This window comes from Neoarius graeffei, chromosome 7 (assembly GCF_027579695.1).
Source record: "Neoarius graeffei isolate fNeoGra1 chromosome 7, fNeoGra1.pri, whole genome shotgun sequence".
Classification (NCBI taxonomy): Eukaryota; Metazoa; Chordata; class Actinopteri; order Siluriformes; family Ariidae; genus Neoarius; species Neoarius graeffei.
In genome coordinates, this window is record NC_083575.1 from 40,622,975 (window position 1) to 40,642,052 (window position 19,078).

Genomic DNA, 19,078 nt, shown 5'->3' on the forward strand with positions numbered 1-19,078 from the left:
TTATTCATTTATTATCATGGATCATTATCACTACTAAAAGACTAATGGCTAAACTAACAGCCTGAAATGCTATAAATCTTGAAGATCCTTATTGCTTGGCATCCTGTCAGTGGCAAAACAATCCTAAGCGGTGGCTTGGTCTGCAATGGCTGGACATATGTACATATCTCATAGAAACTCCGTTTATACTCAGGAGAAACCAAAGGCATACAAGTCTCTTCATGTTTACAACAATGTTGTTTGTGGGCACGTTCAAGACTGATTTACAATTACAACCTGGAAGATGTTATAGCACTGAAAGCTGAGATAATGCCATGACCTCATTTGTTAGCTCGCTAAACATGTCCATTATAGACAACTCCTTAGTAAGAACATGACCTAGTTAGATATGTAGTTTCTTAGATAGCTGGTTTCTTGGTGTAGATTTTAAGTGAGTTACATGGGTTTGTTCAAGGAATATAAATTAGGCATGTTAGCTAACTGGCAAGCTACGCCTCTTCAATTCTTAGCTAGCATGTCAACTTCACTGATACGATAGCTACTTAGCTCAGCTTCAAAGACAGACTAGTATACCTCCAAACTGCCTGTAACCACAACAGTCTTCGATTGCCTTGGAAAGGTGTCTGATTCGATAGCATGAGATAAAAACAACGTGTTTGAGTACGTTTCTGACAACCAACAGCACAACATGACATTTTAGGAAATTAAGTTTGGCTCTGTCTTAAAAAAGATCACTTCAGTCCCCCAATATGTTTTTAGGCGTATGATGATAAATTATTATACAAACTAAAAAATGAATCGCGATTATTATCAGGCCGTGTAGTCTCTTAGTTTTTCCTGGCTGTAATCGTGTTGTTTGGACAGCAGAGGATGCAATAATGTAAAATAGCAAGAATAACATGTGACTTCACCTTAGGCAGAAGTAACACAGCTCTAACATACATGTTAACCTTTGGTCGAACAAACCTGTATAACCAACCTCCAAAACCCTTATTTCCCTTATAAGATGCAAAATAAAATAAATTACTGAAAATTTGAATGATAATTAACAATGATATATCCCAGTTACTTTTTATTCAGTATTAATAACAATAAACCTTCAGAATAAATACAAAACTCCAATGTTTGACAAAAACACAAAGTGTCACTCTAATGTTCTGAATCGTATTCCATGGCAGTTTTTTTATTACTCTAGTCTGCACCAATGCCTCATGTCACAGCAAGTGTCTGTGTTGATCTTACACTGCAGTAGGCAGGTCAGTGCATCTGCATTCAGGTTCTTTCTGCTCTCTGTATCTTCCTGACTTGAGAGAAACTGGCTGATTTATTAAAATGGTATCTGACCTCGCTTCAATTCAAAATTAAGAAATGTACCTTGCTTCTCTGCAGTATCGAACTGTATTTGACAACGATTCGCTCTCAAATGTACACTTCCAGACATGCGCACATCGTTATACATTCGCTACTTACGTAAAAGCGATAAACTAGTGCCAATGTTTGGTTGTGCGGCAAGTGTAACAATTTAACCTTAAACAGGAATCCATCTATGAAATTTTAGCACGAAGCTTGCTGCGCGACCCGACACTAGAACCAATCAAGACTGACACTAATCCTATCGCTCATGTCAACGAAGCAGGAAGTTGTATAATCGATGTTTATCAGAGTCCAGCACATGTGGTATGAGACAGGATTGCTCACAATTTATTTTCTGAATAAACAATCATTTGACATTTGGTGAGAAATTCCCGTATAGATAAACATATAGGTTCATTTTTGTTGAAAATCCGTATGAATTATGGCAAAACTGTATAATTTGACGTGTATGCTCTGCAAAAACTCACAGAAATGCATCTAAAATAAGGAGCTGTTGTGTGACTGACTGTACAAATAGATTTAACAAGAAATCAGAGCTCTCTTTTTACAGACTGCTGAAAGCTAAAGAAAAGGGAAGCAAATGCAGGTTGTACAAATATTCATACAAGTTTATTAAGAAAGGCCTATTAATTCTAAACATTTTCATTTTTATAAAAGGAATATTTTAGTTAATAGGCTATTACAGTATATTTTACTCCAACCTTTACAAATGTGGGTGAATAATTATTGCTGGTTATTAAGGAAATTAAAAAAACTTTTTTTTAATTTAACAACAACTTCTTCTTCTTCAGGCTATTTCCCACATGGTGTGGGGTCGCCGGTGCTAATCCGTGCCCTCCAATACCTTCTGTCAGTTGCCATTTCCTCCATCACTCCGATGGACATCTCTCTCACTCTTTTTCCAACATACCCAGGGTCTCTCCTTAACACGTCCATGCATTCTTAGCCTTGTTTCCATGAGTTTTCCACTCAAAGGCCCCACTCCTAACTTTTGTCTTACCACTTCATTCCATACCTTGTCCAGTTTAGTCAGACCAAGAGAGAATTGCAGCATCTTCATCTCTGTCACGTCCATCTGCTTCTCTTGTGCCTTGGTGACTGCCACTGCCTCCATTCCATATAGCATTACTGGCCTGATGACGACAGTTTTGTAGCATTTCCCTTTGACTTTTGGGGCTACCTTTTTGCCGCACATGATCCCAGTCACTTTTCTCCAGCTGTTCCAACCAGCCTGGATCCTTTTGGCCACTTCTCTATTGCTTCCTCCATCGTCTTGTTCTTTTTTTTTTTTAATTTAACAAACAAAATATTTTAGTTGATGAAAAATAGGAAAATAAATGTAGCAGTTTTTTGTTAATACAATTTTCTTAATTTAATATTTTTTCAAAAATATAATGGGAAAATCGAATTGTGACTGCAGTATTGCGAATTGAATGAAATCATGAATTGGGCAACCAGGAAGCTCGGATGACATCATATTTACCAGGGCTCGACATTAACTTTTAAACCCACTTGCCCCTAATTTCCACTTACCCCCCAATATTGTCACTTGCTCCCTATTTTGTGAGTGCTACTTACTTTTTTTTTTAAAGGAAAACCATAGAATAGTTGTGAATTGCAACATAAAATGATCACACATTGAGTTGAAGTTTGGTTATTGATTAAGTTTATTATTAAGTTTGATTATTGGTTACTTTTTACTTGTAACGGACAATAACAATTTTTTCCAAAATAGATTTTCCTGCCTTAGTCGATTTATTTCCATGTCACATGCATGCAGCTGTTGTAAAGTTAAGTGTGTTTGTGTAGAACTCTCTCAGACTGTAGGTTCATTACTCGATAATGTAGAAATCATAAAATAGAAATCTATAACCAAGTTTGTATGAAGAAAACAATAGGGTGCCAAGACTTTTGAACAGTACTGTGTTTGAGAATATTTATATATCTGTTTTTTATCATCCATCTCTAGGTTTAAAGAAAAAAACCCTGCGCTGCGTCATGACAGACAGCATAATGTTTGAGTTTAAAATTGTTGTTTAGTGTGTAGGTTGTGGGTGTTTTATACAGACCTGGCAACCTGTAATTGAATCAGTGCAGCCAGTCTGTCATGACGCAGCACATTTTTTTTCCGTAAATTAGTATTAAACCTAGAGGTGGATGATATGACAAAAAAAAACCAAAAGTTATATAAATATTTTGCACAGGACTGTGTTCCTCTGATAACAGAAACAAAGCTCCAGCTCTCTCTGCTCTTAATCTGTTCTGTTCTTTCAGGATTTATCGCGCATGTCACTCTTTGTTGAGTTTTTTATGCCCGAGTTGTTTGAAACCAATCTGGGTTTTCTCTGTAGAATAAGGAAGCGGCATCACCTGTAAGAAAATCAAACACTTTCATGAAGGAGCTGACTCGAATGCGAGCAGAAAAAAAAAAAGAGATTCTGAAGCAAACTCTTCCATCCTCACTTCTGACTTTCTGTTTTTGTAAAATACATTTTAAATACAATCGTGAATTTCTCTGGAGTTTTCAGGCTTAGCGCCTCTCCTCGTATTCTTTAACCACTCACTTCCTCGTTGTTCTTGAAGCGTTTGTTAACATTTTTCTTGATAGTGGGGAGACGGTAATGCCTTTTATCCATTTCTCTGTTTGAACGAGCAAAAACAGTGCAAAAAATAACCATACTGAAGACAGATTAAGCCTTGCTTGCATGAAAGACGGTGTCTGTCTGACCCCAGCTGTAATTATCACGTGATGCTTGACATCATGCACAAGGGGTCGATAAACAGTACGTGTACCATACTACAACAGTGGGGGTATATAAAACAACTTGCAAAGCAGTAAATGAAACCGAGACTAAGAAGACAGCCAAGACATAATGGCGGATACGTAGTGAGGGACTTTTTTAGAAACTGAAATAAAAGATCAAAAAGCCTAATTTTTGTGGTGCTAGTTCGTAATATATGCTCATCCAACTTGCCCGGTTGGGCACGTCGGGGACATATCTCACTTGCCCCAGGCAATCGGGCAGTGCTTAAGGTCGAGCCCTGTTTACGTGCATCACTCAGGGCTCTATAAGACAAGACAATCACAGCTTGTAATGTTACCAAGAGACTGGAAACTGCAAAGTCCTCGGTCCTGAAGACTCTTCTCCTTAGAGAAACTGTAACTGTGTCAATGGTTATATGTTTCTCACGTTTTTAATCCATTTCTGATTAGACTGCCAACAAATCCCTGTGAATTAACAGATATAGAAATGATAATGTATGAGAGCCAGCTCATTATTATGAACCTGCTATTTGAATTACAGCCAGCACTAAGCACTACTGTCAGGGATGTGCTGTTATAGGAAACTAATTAACACCCTCTATCTAATCCTAATGACCAATTAGATTTGAGAATAAAATAGCACTGTGATATAAAGAATATTATCTCCCAATTTACTAACAAAAGTTAATTTTTTTTCAATTGATGTGCTGTTTGGAAGGATAGATTTGTGTAAAAACAGGCGTATGATGAAACTGGTTGGACGTTTTGGAAGTGAGTATGGGCTCAAGCGTTTTGGTCAAGTGTTAAAAAACAAAAAATCCTTAGGTCGTGAGTTAGCAGGTGGACTTCAGACTCTTCAGAACTGGTATGAACTCGTGCTTCTTTCCACCGGCCCATTCTGGAGATGAAATTGTGTTTAAACTGTTTCTTGTGCGAGGCTTGTTATACTGTCATTAGGGTTGTGCTGAATGTTTTCACCCCAAACACCATGTTCACTGTTTGGCTGAATTAGTAATGATGATGCTAATGAAGGGGCGGCACGGTGGTGTAGTGGTTAGCGCTGTCGCCTCACAGCAAGAAGGTCCGGGTTCGAGCCCCGTGGCCGGCGAGGGCCTTTCTGTGCGGAGTTTGCATGTTCTCCCCGTGTCCGCGTGGGTTTCCTCCGGGTGCTCCGGTTTCCCCCACAGTCCAAAGACATGCAGGTTAGGTTAACTGGTGACTCTAAATTGACCGTAGGTGTGAATGTGAGTGTGAATGGTTGTCTGTGTCTATGTGTCAGCCCTGTGATGACCTGGAGACTTGTCCAGGGTGTACCCCGCCTTTCGCCCGTAGTCAGCTGGGATAGGCTCCAGCTTGCCTGCGACCCTGTAGAACAGGATAAAGCGGCTAGAGATAATGAGATGAGATGAGATGCTAATGAAAGAATGATGCTGAATATTTGGTCTGAATGTGTCTCGCTGTTCAGTAACAGCACCACTACAGAAAAGTAAAATGCAAATGCTCAGCGTTTTTGTTTTTCCCCCCTCTCCACAGTAAACATAGGCACAGCGTCTATTAATAAGGCAAGGCAGCACTGAACAGATTTGATCAAAAACTATTAATGCCTTAATGACCCGGAGGGGGGGACAAATTTTTTTGTTGTTGTTACAGAAGGTTTTGTTTGATGCCCAAGGTGATTTTAAAAGTTTTTTCTTTTATTACCTTGCAGGGCTGGCGATATGACTATATACAGTATAATATTAATATTGAGATGAATGTTATTACTTTATGGTTAGCACTGTCTCCTCATACTGTAGCAAGAAGGTCCGGGTTTGAGCCCAGCGGCCGGCGAGGGCCTTTCTGTGCGGAGTTTGCATGTTCTCCCCGTGTCCGCGTGGGTTTCCTCCGGGTGCTCCGGTTTCCCCCACAGTCCAAAGACATGCAGGTTAGGTTAACTGGTGACTCTAAATTGGCCGTAGGTGTGAATGTGAGTGTGAATGGTTGTCTGTGTCTATGTGTCAGCCCTGTGATGACCTGGCGACTTGTCCAGGGTGTACCCCGCCTTTCGCCCGTAGTCAGCTGGGATAGGCTCCAGCTCGCCTGCGACCCTGTAGAACAGGATAAAGCAGCTACAGATAATGGATGAATGGATGGTTATTACTTTATAATACACAGATATTTTCTAACACATACTTCCCTGTTACACAATAACGTGTGTTGACTGAACAGATAAATGTTTAATTTTCACTTCTTTTCATCATATATTAATACATTATATGGTCAAAAGTTTGTGGACACCTGACCATCACAGTCATGTGTACTTTTTGAACATCCCATTCCAGAGTTCGTCCTCCTCTGCTGTTCTAATCCTCTCCACTCTTCTGGGAAGGCTGTGGGATGTACCCCTTTAACCGCACAAGCAGTAGTGAGGTTCTAATAAGGCCTAATGTACAGTCATCAATTCAGTTTATCCCAAAGGGGCTCATAGGGTTGAGGTCAGGGCTCTGTACAGGTTATGTGAGTTCTTCCACACCAAACTTGGCAAACCATGTCTTCATGGATCTCTCTCTGTGTACAGGAGCACTGGCATACTGGAACATGTTCAGGCCTCTTAGTTCTACTGAAGAGAAATTGTAAAACTACAGCATACAGAGACATCCTATACAATTGTGTGCTTCAGACTTTGGGGAAGAACCACCATATACATCCATCCATTATCTGTAGCCGCTTTATCCTGTTCTACAGGGTCGCAGGCAAGCTGGAGCCTATCCCAGCTGACTACGGGCGAAAGGCGGGGTACACCCTGGACAAGTCGCCAGGCCATCACAGGGCTGACACATAGACACAGACAACCATTCACACTCACATTCACACCTACGCTCAATTTAGAGTCACCAGTTAACCTAACCTGCATGTCTTTGGACTGTGGGGGAAACCGGAGCACCCGGAGGAAACCCACGCGGACACGGGGAGAACATGCAAACTCCGCACAGAAAGGCCCTCGCCGGCCACGGGGCTCGAACCCGGACCTTCTTGCTGTGAGGCGACAGCGCTAACCACTACACCACCGTGCCACCACCACCATATACAGTGGGGTCCAAAAGTCTGAGACCTCACTGAACATCTGAAAATTTTTTTAAATTATTATTTAAAGAGGCAACAAACAGAAAGCTGTAGAATTTTGAAAATTCTAAAACAACTATTTAATATTCAAAATTCTGCAGGGTTTCTAGCTCCCTGTTTAAATGCAAGAGGCGGCACAGCGGTGTAGTGGTTAGCACTGTCACCTCACAGCAAGAAGGTTCTGGGTTTGAACCCAGTGGCTGACGGGGGCCTTTCGGTGTGGAGTTTGCATGTTCTCCCCATGTCTGTGTGGGGATGCGCCAGTCCAAAGACATGCATTTGCCCACGGGTGTGAATATGTGTGCAGAAAGGAACTGGCCACCGTACTGCTGCAATTCTGGCCAAGTCAACCAAACATGGTTCGCCTCAAGCCCGGATCAGGTTCGGCAGTGACGACGACGATTTAAATGCAAGCAAATGTGTGATCTTGAGCATGTTACCTGATTTGTACAAAAGGTCAGCGTTCCCTCATCCCTGATCCCTTCTACTGAAGCATGTGTTCAGATGACACACTGATGGATTTGAGCCAAAATAGATCATAAGGTTTGGCACCAACTTGTGGGGTTCATGCAGCTCGAGTGCACGCTGTCAGCAAAGCAAAAAGGGGACTAAGCAACTCTGAAATATTTCAAAGATTGTGCTTTTCACTCAAGTTGTTGCCGAGAGTATTATTTGTAATGAAAACCTTTGTATTAAATTGAAGAAGAATGCCAAACAGAAGCTTCTGGACCCCGCTGTAGTGTAGCGTGATGTGTATTATGGGTCATCAAAAGGGTTTCAAGTAAAATTATATAAATATTTTGCTGCAGCACTCACCTTGAATCAGACTGTAATTAATTTAATTGATGACCATTAATCAAAGCAAAAGCTAGAATTTATGAAATACAAAATTGGATAACTGAAAAGCAAGTGTTGCTGTTGTGTGTTTGGTATTCGGACCATTGTGTAATAAAATTTATCTTTGGCCTCAGCCACACATTTTCATTTATCATCATCAGTGCGGTCATTAATTATGATGATCCAGCTAGTTGTCTGTTACCTAAAAGGTTTAATCCTTTAGGAGCCCAAATACCGAGTGCTCATAATAATAATAATTTTTAAAAAAAATCCATTCTTAATTGATTTGTTATTGGAATAAATTGCTGAAAAATAACTGGGAGAGCAGCCAATGTGGTGAGAAGAATGCAGTTTAAAATAAACACTGGTGTGATTTCAGTCTGAATCTTGTTCTGATGGATTTGTCTGTGCCGTGTGTGGTGAGCAGCAATATAGGAGGTTGTTTTGTGTGCAGATTGCAGCAGCTGGACCAGCACTGTCAGTCGAGCGCTCAGCAGGTGATGGAGCTGCTCAACAGACAGAACCAACTCGTACACGAGAGGCAACTTCTCACTGAAGAGATGCACAACCTGCGTGTACACGTGAGGCCTCCACCCAGTGCCGTAAGTAAACCTGTTCTGGAGCTCAGAAGTGAACCGATTTACTTTAGCACCACGTTCTAAAGTAGCCACAGTGATGTCTGGAGCAGAAACCAGCAGCAACATTAAATCAGAGTATTATTATTATAAATACTAATTAGTCAAACGTCTGCCGGTCTGTATCCTCTCTGTGTTGACGTTTTTTGTTATGGATTTTACTGAGTGCAAGCGTGAATATGATGAAAGTCGTACGCAAGTTTGCGATCACAAATGGTATCACTTTAATTCCAACTGCGCTGATGGTACATTTAGTCTACTTCCATGTCAGCAGACAGAGAGAGCACAAGTAGCACAGCAGCTGGTAGCCATGGCTGCACATCACGCAAGACTAGGCGTCCACAGATGCTCATCCAGATTGCTGCTAGAGGCGCGTCAGCAACAGACAGTGACTAGCCGCACGCTGACATCTGTAGGAGATTATGGCAAACAGAGCGCCACTCTGCAAAGCGCCGTCGCTCGCAGCTCTGTTAATACCGCCATGCTGTTGTTTTGTTAGGAGAGAGGTGAGAGTTAACAGCTCCCCGTCTCCCTCAGAGAAACAAAATCAACACGCTGCTCTGAGCAGCCTCATGCAAAAGTTCACAGCGTTTAGCAGAAAAACCAGCAGAAGTTTGAGAGGCTTTTTGTGCTTTAGTGAAAACCCTGACTGATGAACACTAAAGGAAACCAATTGTTGACAGTAACTCTACTTTCATCCTTTCCCCAGTCCCCACCTTCCTTCCTTCCTTCCTCACATCCTTTTTTTCTATGCCTCTGCCACCGAGTGATAGTTTTCAGGTCGTCTGTCGATCCGTCTGCGATTCTCATCACTCAGGACCGAGTGGGTGAACGTTTGTATATAGAATCATCATTATAACTAGCAGATGAACTGATTAGATTTTGGAACTGATCCAAGGGTCACAGCAAGGCCAAAACATCTGAAATAGTTTTTCTTCAGCAGCTTCCTTCCCGTTTCTGGCTGCCTCAGATTTTTACCATCGGTTCATCCGGGCGTCTGTCCAGACGTCGGTCTGTCTGAGATTCCCACCGGCGTCAAGTTTCCGTCGTTCCGTTCCTTCCTTCTTACTTCACTCTTTCCTTCCCCCCTTCATGCCTTTCTTCTTCCCTACCGTTTTCCGTTTGTTCCTCATGTCCATCAGATTATTTAAAAAAAAATTCTTATCCATGTAGAACGACACCAAAATAGTGAAATAAAGCTGTGAGCATGGATTACAGCATCCTTGGTGCCGAGTGCAGGACAAACATCGCAGAGGTGAAAACGGCGGGTTTATGATTTTCAGAAACGAGGGCAGAATCTGAGAACACTGAGGTTCTGTAGAGTGGGTGAAGGTTTAATGACCAGATTAAAACTACTATTGGAAGACGTTATTGATTTGGAACCAATTAGTTACAGATCCGTTTAAATCCGTATTAAGCTTCAGTACGCTTCATCAACTCGCTGACCGGAGAGACCTCATGAAATAGAGTCCTTCCAGAATGATTAACTCACTACAAATGAGTGTGTTTTGATGTAGAACAGATTTTTTTTAAACCTACGCTGCACATGAAAGGTTGAGGATGATCGTAGGAGGAAGGACACACCAGTTGCGTAGTTGGAATTGGAAGACCTCAAGGTTGCGTTCCTCAGCTGCGTTCAAATAACGTTCAGGACCATAACTGCAGCATCGTTTGCACACGCCTCGAATCAGGCTTACTCAACAGCAGTCTATTAATAATACCGTTTTTAGAAAAGATGTTAGCGGACAGTTCGAGTGCCTGAACGACGCCGAGCTTCTCTTGCAGTGAACAGCAGCAACGAAATGTCGAGTTCTGCTGCTGGAGATTTGAACATCTACCCACTTAAATGTGTGTGTGACAAACAGCACATGCAGGACACTTTAACAAGCCACCTGTTGAAGAGACGGTTGTTTTAAAAGGATCTCCTCTGGAGTGCTGAGTGAAGTGAAGTGAAGTGAAGTAGGACTGACATGAGCAGCAAATGCCTTTTCTCTCAGCGCTGCTGAATTCTGTGAACAGCTCAAGCTACACGAGTGACTGAACCGAGCGCTTTGTGTTTCCTCCCTCAGTTACCAGCAGAGAGCAGAGAAACTATCGGAACAGCGTGAGGGCGTCGATTTGCTTCTCTCTCGACGGAGTTAATCCGATCGCACCGACAGAGCGCCATCGCCGCGGCTTTACTCAGAAATCACGAGGGATTTTGCTACAAGTAAGAAGTGGGTGCGAGTTTGTGCGTGTGATGGCTGCAGGGGGTTCGTGTGACATCACAGTCCATACTGTGCACACAGCAGCAGTGCTGGCTCTCGGTCACTAACACTCTCTCACACACACACACCGTCCCCTCTCTCTCGATTTCTTATTCCAACAAATCTATTTCACATGTAAATTTTGTAATATAAAGATAGAAATGAGACTATTTGTACGTTTGGAACTGTTTTATAAATAAGCTTTTTTCAATAAAATGTTCAAATCTGACTCCGTGAACTGGACATGAATTCTACACTGAAGAAACTCAACACGTCTGAAAGCAGTTGAAGAGAAACGCAGTGGTGTTTCACCCAAGGGGAAAAAAAAAGCAAGCGAGGCAAACTGAGCGCAGATTGACATAGTGTTTTATTTAAGCAGTCTGTAAGAAGGAAAATAATGTGCATCCCTATCATATACATTTACATGTAAAAATACTAAGGATGTTCAGTGTACAAAAAAGGTTTCTCATAGATCAGCGTTTTCACATCCTTGTGGGCCATATAGTCATGAAATAAGCATTCTCTTTTAGTCATTAAATATCACAACATTTCATACAGTTGTTCTTTCGTTTGCTTCTTTTTTTTTTTTTTGGATCAAGTCCCTTCTGCATAAAAAAAATCTTAATCACATGTCTAGATCTTAACATGGATCTAATGACAGAGCTAGCAAGGGCAAGAAGTGTCACAAACTCTAAAGCTACATGGCCGTAAAATCAATTACAAGGTTTGTTTTTTTGTTTGTTTGTTTGTTTTTTTTGCTCTTTTTTCAGGTTTTCTCTTTTTTGTTTTTAAATAAATACTTTACAATTCATGCTTGTTCATAATACACTACCAGGAGCAAGAGAACAAGAAGTTATGTTGTAGACGATACAAACAGTAGCAGCAAAGTGTGTACGTTGAGGTGTAAAATATTTCTTCGAGACCCTGCAGTAAGTAAGGATGGAACCCATCAGCTCACATGGCCAGGACCGTGCGGCTCCTTCGCTCGCACTAGTTCATTACTGAAGGAGCAGGCCTGTGCTGTACCTCTGCTGGACGTTTATATTCCAGCACCAGCAGCCTAAGAATCAACGACTGAGACATATTATACTGGGTTTCTGTGTTTAAGCCACGGCTCCTCGCGTTTATACTCGTCAGCAAGTTGAACACGGACAGTAACTGTTGAGGCGGCGTCACTGGTCAGGTCCGACTTTTCCCAGAATGCTCCAGGAGACGCTCGGGAGGAGGGAGAGCTAGAAAAGTCGGCCTGTCTGAATGTCACCAAAGCAAAACTCCTGGCAGTGTCTCACCACATTCACAGCGTAACGCTTTACAAAGCAAAATTACATCATTCTTTAAAAAAAAAAAAAAAAAGTGAAGGGAAAGTGTGCTTTCAAGTCCTTTTTTTTTTCCTTCTTAAAGCAGGGACCTTTATTTCATTTTATCTGAACTATAGAAAAAGAGAAATGGACATGAAAGTGCTGTTATACATAATTTAAAGCCAAGTTTAGCGACTATGGAATTTTAAAAAGTGTATGGTGTTTTTGGCCCGCAGTGCCAAAGGCCCTTTAACAGAGTGCAGTTTCAACTGGATCATCAACTCAGGTCCCTTACACGCAAGGTACCAACACACAGCATCACCTCTCTCTCTCTCTCTCTACTGAAATGTCTCTACACGTGCACATTCTTAAAGAAAACAGCGTCACAGATTCATTCATAACACAAGTGATCCGACTCAACATTGAAAAACAGCTGCATCATAAAAAATAAAATAAAGAAAGCTTAATTTAAATTTTCAGATTTGATATCACTCAACTTTAAAAACGTACCTAACAAAGAAGAAACGAAAAACACTGACAAAAAAAAGTGGAACAATTTTCAAGTCGATAAATAAATTGAAAGGAAACGAACAACAGTATGAGCCGACTGCGTTCACTTCACACTACGGAGTTTCATCAGGGAAAAGAAGCGCGTGTTGGAAGACAGAAGCCGGTGTGATTTGCAGTAGCACGGTCCCGTCAGCTTCTCATCGATACGAGCTCATCGTCACAGTAAACTGCGAGCAGGGACGCTTTCTCAACATTAACTGCAGCTGGGAAAAAAAAAACAAGGCGACTAATTCACGATCATGATCAGTGCAGTGACTACGTTTATTAGCGTTTCATTTCCTAAGTCCTTTCTCTAGTCATCAAAGGACATGTGACATCTCTGTACCAGTCCATCCGAACGCTGAGATCACACGCAGCTAGAATTCACACACGTTTATAGTAAACCTGCATCGACTAGTCCTAGTCTTCTCTTACAGAGGAGCGACAGTCAAGTCCAACACAGCACCTTCCTCTTCCTCATGTTTTATCCCTTACACCAACCTCATCATCCTCATTCCACCTGTGCATCCACTCACTTCTCTCTACACATAAAACACTGCTGAGCTGCTTAATGGGATGTTAAAATGTTCGTTCGTTCATAATCAATAAACGCTTTATCCCGCTCGGTCAATCCCGAGCCTTTTACAGGAGCGAGTCGGGAATACAACCTGGAGGGAACTCCAGTCCAACACCAGGCACCACACACACACACCTCGGGGCAATTTACAGTCGTCAGTCCGCCTACTGTCTTGTTTAAGAGAGAGGAAGAAACCCAAACGGACACGTGTGCACAGGAACTCGGCACAGAGACCAACCCCGGACCCTGCAGCTGTGACACGGCAATGCTACTTGCTGCACCTCATGTTCTATATCACCTGATCCATCTGATTTAGTTTCACAACTGAAACTTATCACGGACACCTCAGTCATGTAAGCTAAACCCAAAGGCTCGCCGGAAAACTGAACACCGCCATCTGTTGAAATAAAAAGAAGAGACAGGAAACTATTCCCAAACACTATTAAGAATCAAGGAATGTACCGTACATTTAAACACAAAACACTTCGATTTGGTCTGACCAACTCGGATTCTTCCAGTGACATCAATGCCTTGCCATCGTCCATCATCCGTAGACGTCCTCACGCAGCGATCGTCTCCTTCCACAGCAAGCATTATTCACGCGTGCCGACACCTCAACCGCTCACACGTCACACCAAACCGTACATTCGGCTCATAACTCAAACAATCGCCTCCATCTCCGCTCTTTATGGGCCACTTTAGCGACCTCTGACTGACGAACGCAACCACTGGAGTAGGAACGGGAGCAGGAAGCATCTACAGGACTCGAAATACAGGTGCCTCTTCGAGCTTAGCACATCTAAGAAGATTCCCGATCTCAGCGTACACCTGTTTATAAGCGTTTATAAGCGACCTGGGAGAGGTAAGAGCTCGGATGAGAAGTGTACTGGCCACGCGAGGGATGTCAGCAGAGGAAGGCACACTGCGAAGTGTGAGATCCTGCAGCGGTTGTGTGGTTGCGTCTGAGAAAAACCTGGTTATGCAGCACTTCACCACAAAAACTCAGTGTGCAGAAAAGCAGCAGTGCTTTGACGATGTGAACAGGCTCCTTCCTGGGTGCTGTCTTCACCAGAACATGTTGGGGGTGGGATAAGAACAAAAATTAAACAAAAAGAAAAAAAAAATAGGCCTTTGCATTGCCTGATTTACATTCTAAAGCCATTTTCGGTTCATGTGTGTCCAGGATAGAAGTCTGGAAAGCACTCGTTATAAGTAGGATAAATAGAACTGCTTTATTTTATTTAATATAAGACGACAGTGCATGTGCACTCGGTCAGGTGCTGTGAGATTCTCTGAGCCACACTGATCTCACACTAACTGGTGGAAGAGAACGTTTCTTGTTCCGCGTTACTGATTTCAGCTCAGTCTCCGTCATATTACGAGTTCATTAGGACTCTTGTAGTCAAATGTACCGGAATGATCGCAATTCACTCTTATCCAGAGCGACGTGCAACGTACCCAGAGTATGTATGAGGAGCAGTTAGGGGTAAGGTGCCTTGCTCAAGCCATTCCTGCTGGTCCAGGGAATCGAACCGGCAACCTTTTGGTCCCAAAGCTGCTTCTCTAACCATTAGGCCATAGCTTCCCCTTGGCTACCCTTACAATCAATCATGTGGAATGACCTGTGAAACAGAAATCCTGGGCAAATAGCAGAAAACAATCGACACCATACGTTTTGGATCAGATTGTTCTGAGTCGAGGCGTTTCTGACCCAAATAGATAATCGTACCTAAAGTATCAGGAGGTACAGTGCTGTATGGCTCAGATTCACAGGACTATTCAGCTCATAACATCAAAAACAAAGAATGTGGCCCGCCCGTGGCCCGCCCATCCCCCTCCATCATCATGTTTCTTTTCTCAACCCGTTTGCTGAGTAAGTAAAAGAAAGAAAAGTCCTGCAGTGCCACAGTGAGACAGAAATGCTAGCTGAGGAACACAGCACACATTACCGACACACACACACACACACACACACACACACACACAGACATTACTGCCATAAACACAGACAGTGTGTGTCGCAGTGCTGTTTGGGCGCGAGGGCTAGTGGTGCGAGAGGCCTTGTCTGGATAAATGAAGCATGTTTACTGAACTCAACACTTGTGCAGCCTGAGTATACTGTCACGGCAGTTTTGGACACCACAAAAAGAACAGAGGCATTCGGTTGTACTTCGTATCAGACATCACACAACACGCGGCGCTTAAACGTTAATGCTCATGTGAATTAATGCTCAGCCACACAGGGATGGACCGAGAGGGAAAGGTGCTCTGTAGCTTCAGTGCTTTTGGACCCAATGAAAGGAGGCATGTGAACATAGTTAAGCATCTCAATGCAGAACAAAACAAAACAAAACACACAAACGTAAACAAACACCACAGTTCTTCTCCCCAGCAGCCCGGGGCGTTTAAGAGGACTGGACTTCAGTTCAGCCCGACGTGCAAAATTCCCATTACCATTAAAAGCCAAGCGTGTCCTGGAGCTCTTGGCCTGTGTACAGCATGATGATGAGAGTCCCAGTGGAGAAGGAGAGCTTTGTTTGGGTGAAGTCTGACTGGGTAAAAGCTGAAGGACGAGTCTGTTCCAGTGGTAAGCGTGGTGGTGGTGGTGGTGGTGATGATGATGATGACGACGATGAGGCAGTGCTGGCTGTGAGGGACTCACTCTCTCCCGCTGGCTGAGTAGGAGAACTGAGGAAAATGCGGCCGCCGCTCGTTATCCATGCAGTCCATCCCGTCTTCATCAACTGCGCGCACACACACACACACGAGACACAGCAGAGCTGATAATGAGTCTGTAGTGCATTAAAGGAACAGTCCACCGTACTTCCATAATGAAATATGCTCTTATCTGAATTGAGACGAGCTGCTCCGTACCTGTCCGAGCTTTGCGCGACCTCCCAGTCAGTCAGACGCGCTGTCACTCCTGTTAGCAATGTAGCTAGGCTCAGTATGGCCAATGGTATTTTTTGGAGCTGTAGTTAGATGTGACCAAACTCTTCCGCATTTTTCCTGTTTACATAGGTTTATATGACCAGTGACATGAAACAAGTTCAGTTACACAAATTGAAACGTGGCGATTTTCTATGCTATGGAAAGTCCGCACTATAATGACAGGCGTACTAACACCTTCTGCGCGCTTCGGCAGCGCATTGATACGGAGCTCAGATAGCAATGTGCTGCCGAAGCGCGCAGAAGGTGTTAGTACGCCTGTCATTATAGTGCGGACTTTCCATAGCATAGAAAATCACTACGTTTCAATTTGTGTAACTGAACTTGTTTCATGTCACTGGTCATATAAACCTATGTAAACAGGAAAAACGCGGAAGAGTTTGGTCGCATCTAACTACAGCCCCAAAAAATACCATTGGCCATACTGAGCCTAGCTACATTGCTAACAGGAGTGACAGCGCGTCTGACTGCGTCTGACTGACTGGGAGGTCACGCAAAGCTCGGACAGGTACGGAGCAGCTCGTCTCAATTCAGATAAGAGCATATTTCATTATGGAAGTACGGTGGACTGTTCCTTTAAACATGGTATATGTATATCCGTACACTCAGTTTCTTACAATCCATGATTTATATGAAGAACTTCCTCCAAGACGCCGTCACATTTCTCATCAACACACACCTTAACAGAATCGAGTGCTACTAAAAGTGACAGCCACATATTTATAAGGGATTGTTTGAACATAAACGTTGCCGAGAACAGGTAAACAGTGAGTCTCACTGGCAGGGATGCAGCAAACAGCCTGCTTGGCAAAGAACTTGATCAAAACTGTCAGTGCTGGGCACCGAACCTCTCTCATGTTCAAGTCACTTCCTTAATTGTTTAATAAAGCTCTTTCAGTGTTGAAATGACAGAAATATACATGCATCGTTGGGGGAAAAAAATTCTAGACATTTTCAAGACTTCTCTCATATTGATTGGGTTTTTTTTAGAAAACCTTTGCAAACTTTCTATTTTCAGTTTTCTTAATACTTTTAAAGGTCACTAACTGTTATCATGAAAAGTTTAAACATTAGTGTTACATAAGCATGCAGAAAATAAGGAAATATGAAAAAAAACAAAAAAAACAAACAGATTTAGAACTCCGTGTCCTGGCTCTTACAGAATATCAATACTTCAGTAAATGAGTGCCATGCTTTTCCAGACCCACACACCAGCCGTGTACATGTGGCACTGTCTTGTCTATGTGAATGATGGCAAATAGACAAAAATGATCAAAGAAAATAAGGTTTTGAATAAAAATGATGTTTATAAAATACTGTGGCTTTTCTTATACAGCATTATATATTTCACCAAAACAATATAAAAATGTTTTTATCTCATCTCATCTCATTATCTGTAGCCACTTTATCCTGTTCTACAGGGTCGCAGGCAAGCTGGAGCCTATCCCAGCTGACTACGGGCGAAAGGCGGGGTACACCCTGGACAAGTCGCCAGGTCATCACAGGGCTGACACATAGACACAGACAACCATTCACACTCACATTCACACCTACGGTCAATTTAGAGTCACCAGTTAACCTAACCTGCATGTCTTTGGACTGTGGGGGAAACCGGAGCACCCGGAGGAAACCCACGCGGACACGGGGAGAACATGCAAACTCCACACAGAAAGGCCCTCGCCGGCCACGGGGCTCGAACCCGGACCTTCTTGCTGTGAGGCGACAGCGCTAACCACTACACCACCGTGCCACCCCCTCAAATGTTTAAATGACCTAAATAATAATAAAATATACACAAAAGTGACTGAATGAATCAGCAATTATTTTGTAGAGCTTCAGAAGAAGAAGAGCAGTGTTCTGGTATAACTCCGTCAGAGCCCAGATCTAAATCCGAACAAAAATCTGTGCAACGACCTGAAAAGGCTGTGCAAAGGAAAAACACCTTTCATAGATCTGGAGAATTCGTATAAGGAAGAGTGGAATAAAATCGCCAAATTAAGATGTGCGAAGTTTGTAGACTCGAATCCCGAGGTGCTTTAAGTATTAGTTAACAGGCGAGCGCACTTTCACAACTAGGTTACTGTACGTGTTTATGTTTTCTTTTTCCCTTCCTTTTCGTTTTCCACTTGAATTCTCTCAGTCGCAGTACTGCATTAAAGATGGAAAAGGTTCTGACAAGATTATACTGTACTACTGACAGCAACTTGAGTGAAAAGCAGAATCTTTGAAGTATATACACGAGTTTCAGAGTTGTTCAGTCCCCTTTTTGCTTTACTGACAGTGTGCACTCGAGCTGCATGAACTTCATAAGTTTGTGCAAAACCTTATGATCCATTTTAGATCAAATCCATTAGAGAGTGTCATCTGAACACGCTTCAGTAGAAGAAATCAGGAGATCAGGCCTGAAGGAAATCTAACCTTTTGTACAAATCAGTTAACATACTCGATATCACATTTGCTTACATTTACGCTCACCAACCAATTTATTAGGAACACCCCTCCACCTGCTGTCTGTCTGATGCAGTTATGTAATCAGCCGATCCCGTGACAGCGGCACGATGCATAAAATCATACAGATACAAATCAAGAGCTTCAGTTAATGTTCACTTCAAACATCAGAACGGGAAAAATTGTGATCTCAAAGTGTGGCTTTCTTTCACTGTGGCACGGGTGTTGGTTTGAGCCAGATGGACTGGTTTGAGTATTTCAGAAACCTGCTGATCTCCTGGCGTTTTCACACACACGAC

At 42.6% G+C, this 19,078-nt stretch overlaps 2 protein-coding genes across 9 annotated transcripts in view; one reads left to right on the forward strand and one right to left on the reverse strand.

Annotated features, from left to right (window-relative positions):
* Positions 1-19,078, forward strand: part of sdccag8 (SHH signaling and ciliogenesis regulator sdccag8) — a 212,745-nt gene that overhangs the window by 125,161 nt on the left and 68,506 nt on the right. The window contains exons 17-18 of one of the 2 annotated variants that reach the window (XM_060925632.1): positions 8,532-8,679; positions 10,782-11,187. In XM_060925632.1, coding sequence (XP_060781615.1) covers positions 8,532-8,679; positions 10,782-10,820 — 187 coding nt within the window. In that variant the 3' untranslated portion in view covers positions 10,821-11,187. Of the gene's footprint in view, positions 1-8,531; positions 8,680-10,781; positions 11,188-19,078 lie in introns of those variants that run through there. The other variant, XM_060925633.1, reaches the window with a different exon arrangement.
* Positions 11,308-19,078, reverse strand: part of akt3a (v-akt murine thymoma viral oncogene homolog 3a) — a 199,482-nt gene continuing 191,711 nt past the window's right edge. For all 7 annotated transcript variants that reach the window (XM_060925635.1, XM_060925636.1, XM_060925640.1 and 4 more), the window contains exon 14: positions 11,308-16,126. In XM_060925635.1, coding sequence (XP_060781618.1) covers positions 16,041-16,126 — 86 coding nt within the window. In that variant the 3' untranslated portion in view covers positions 11,308-16,040. The remainder of the gene's footprint in view (positions 16,127-19,078) is intronic.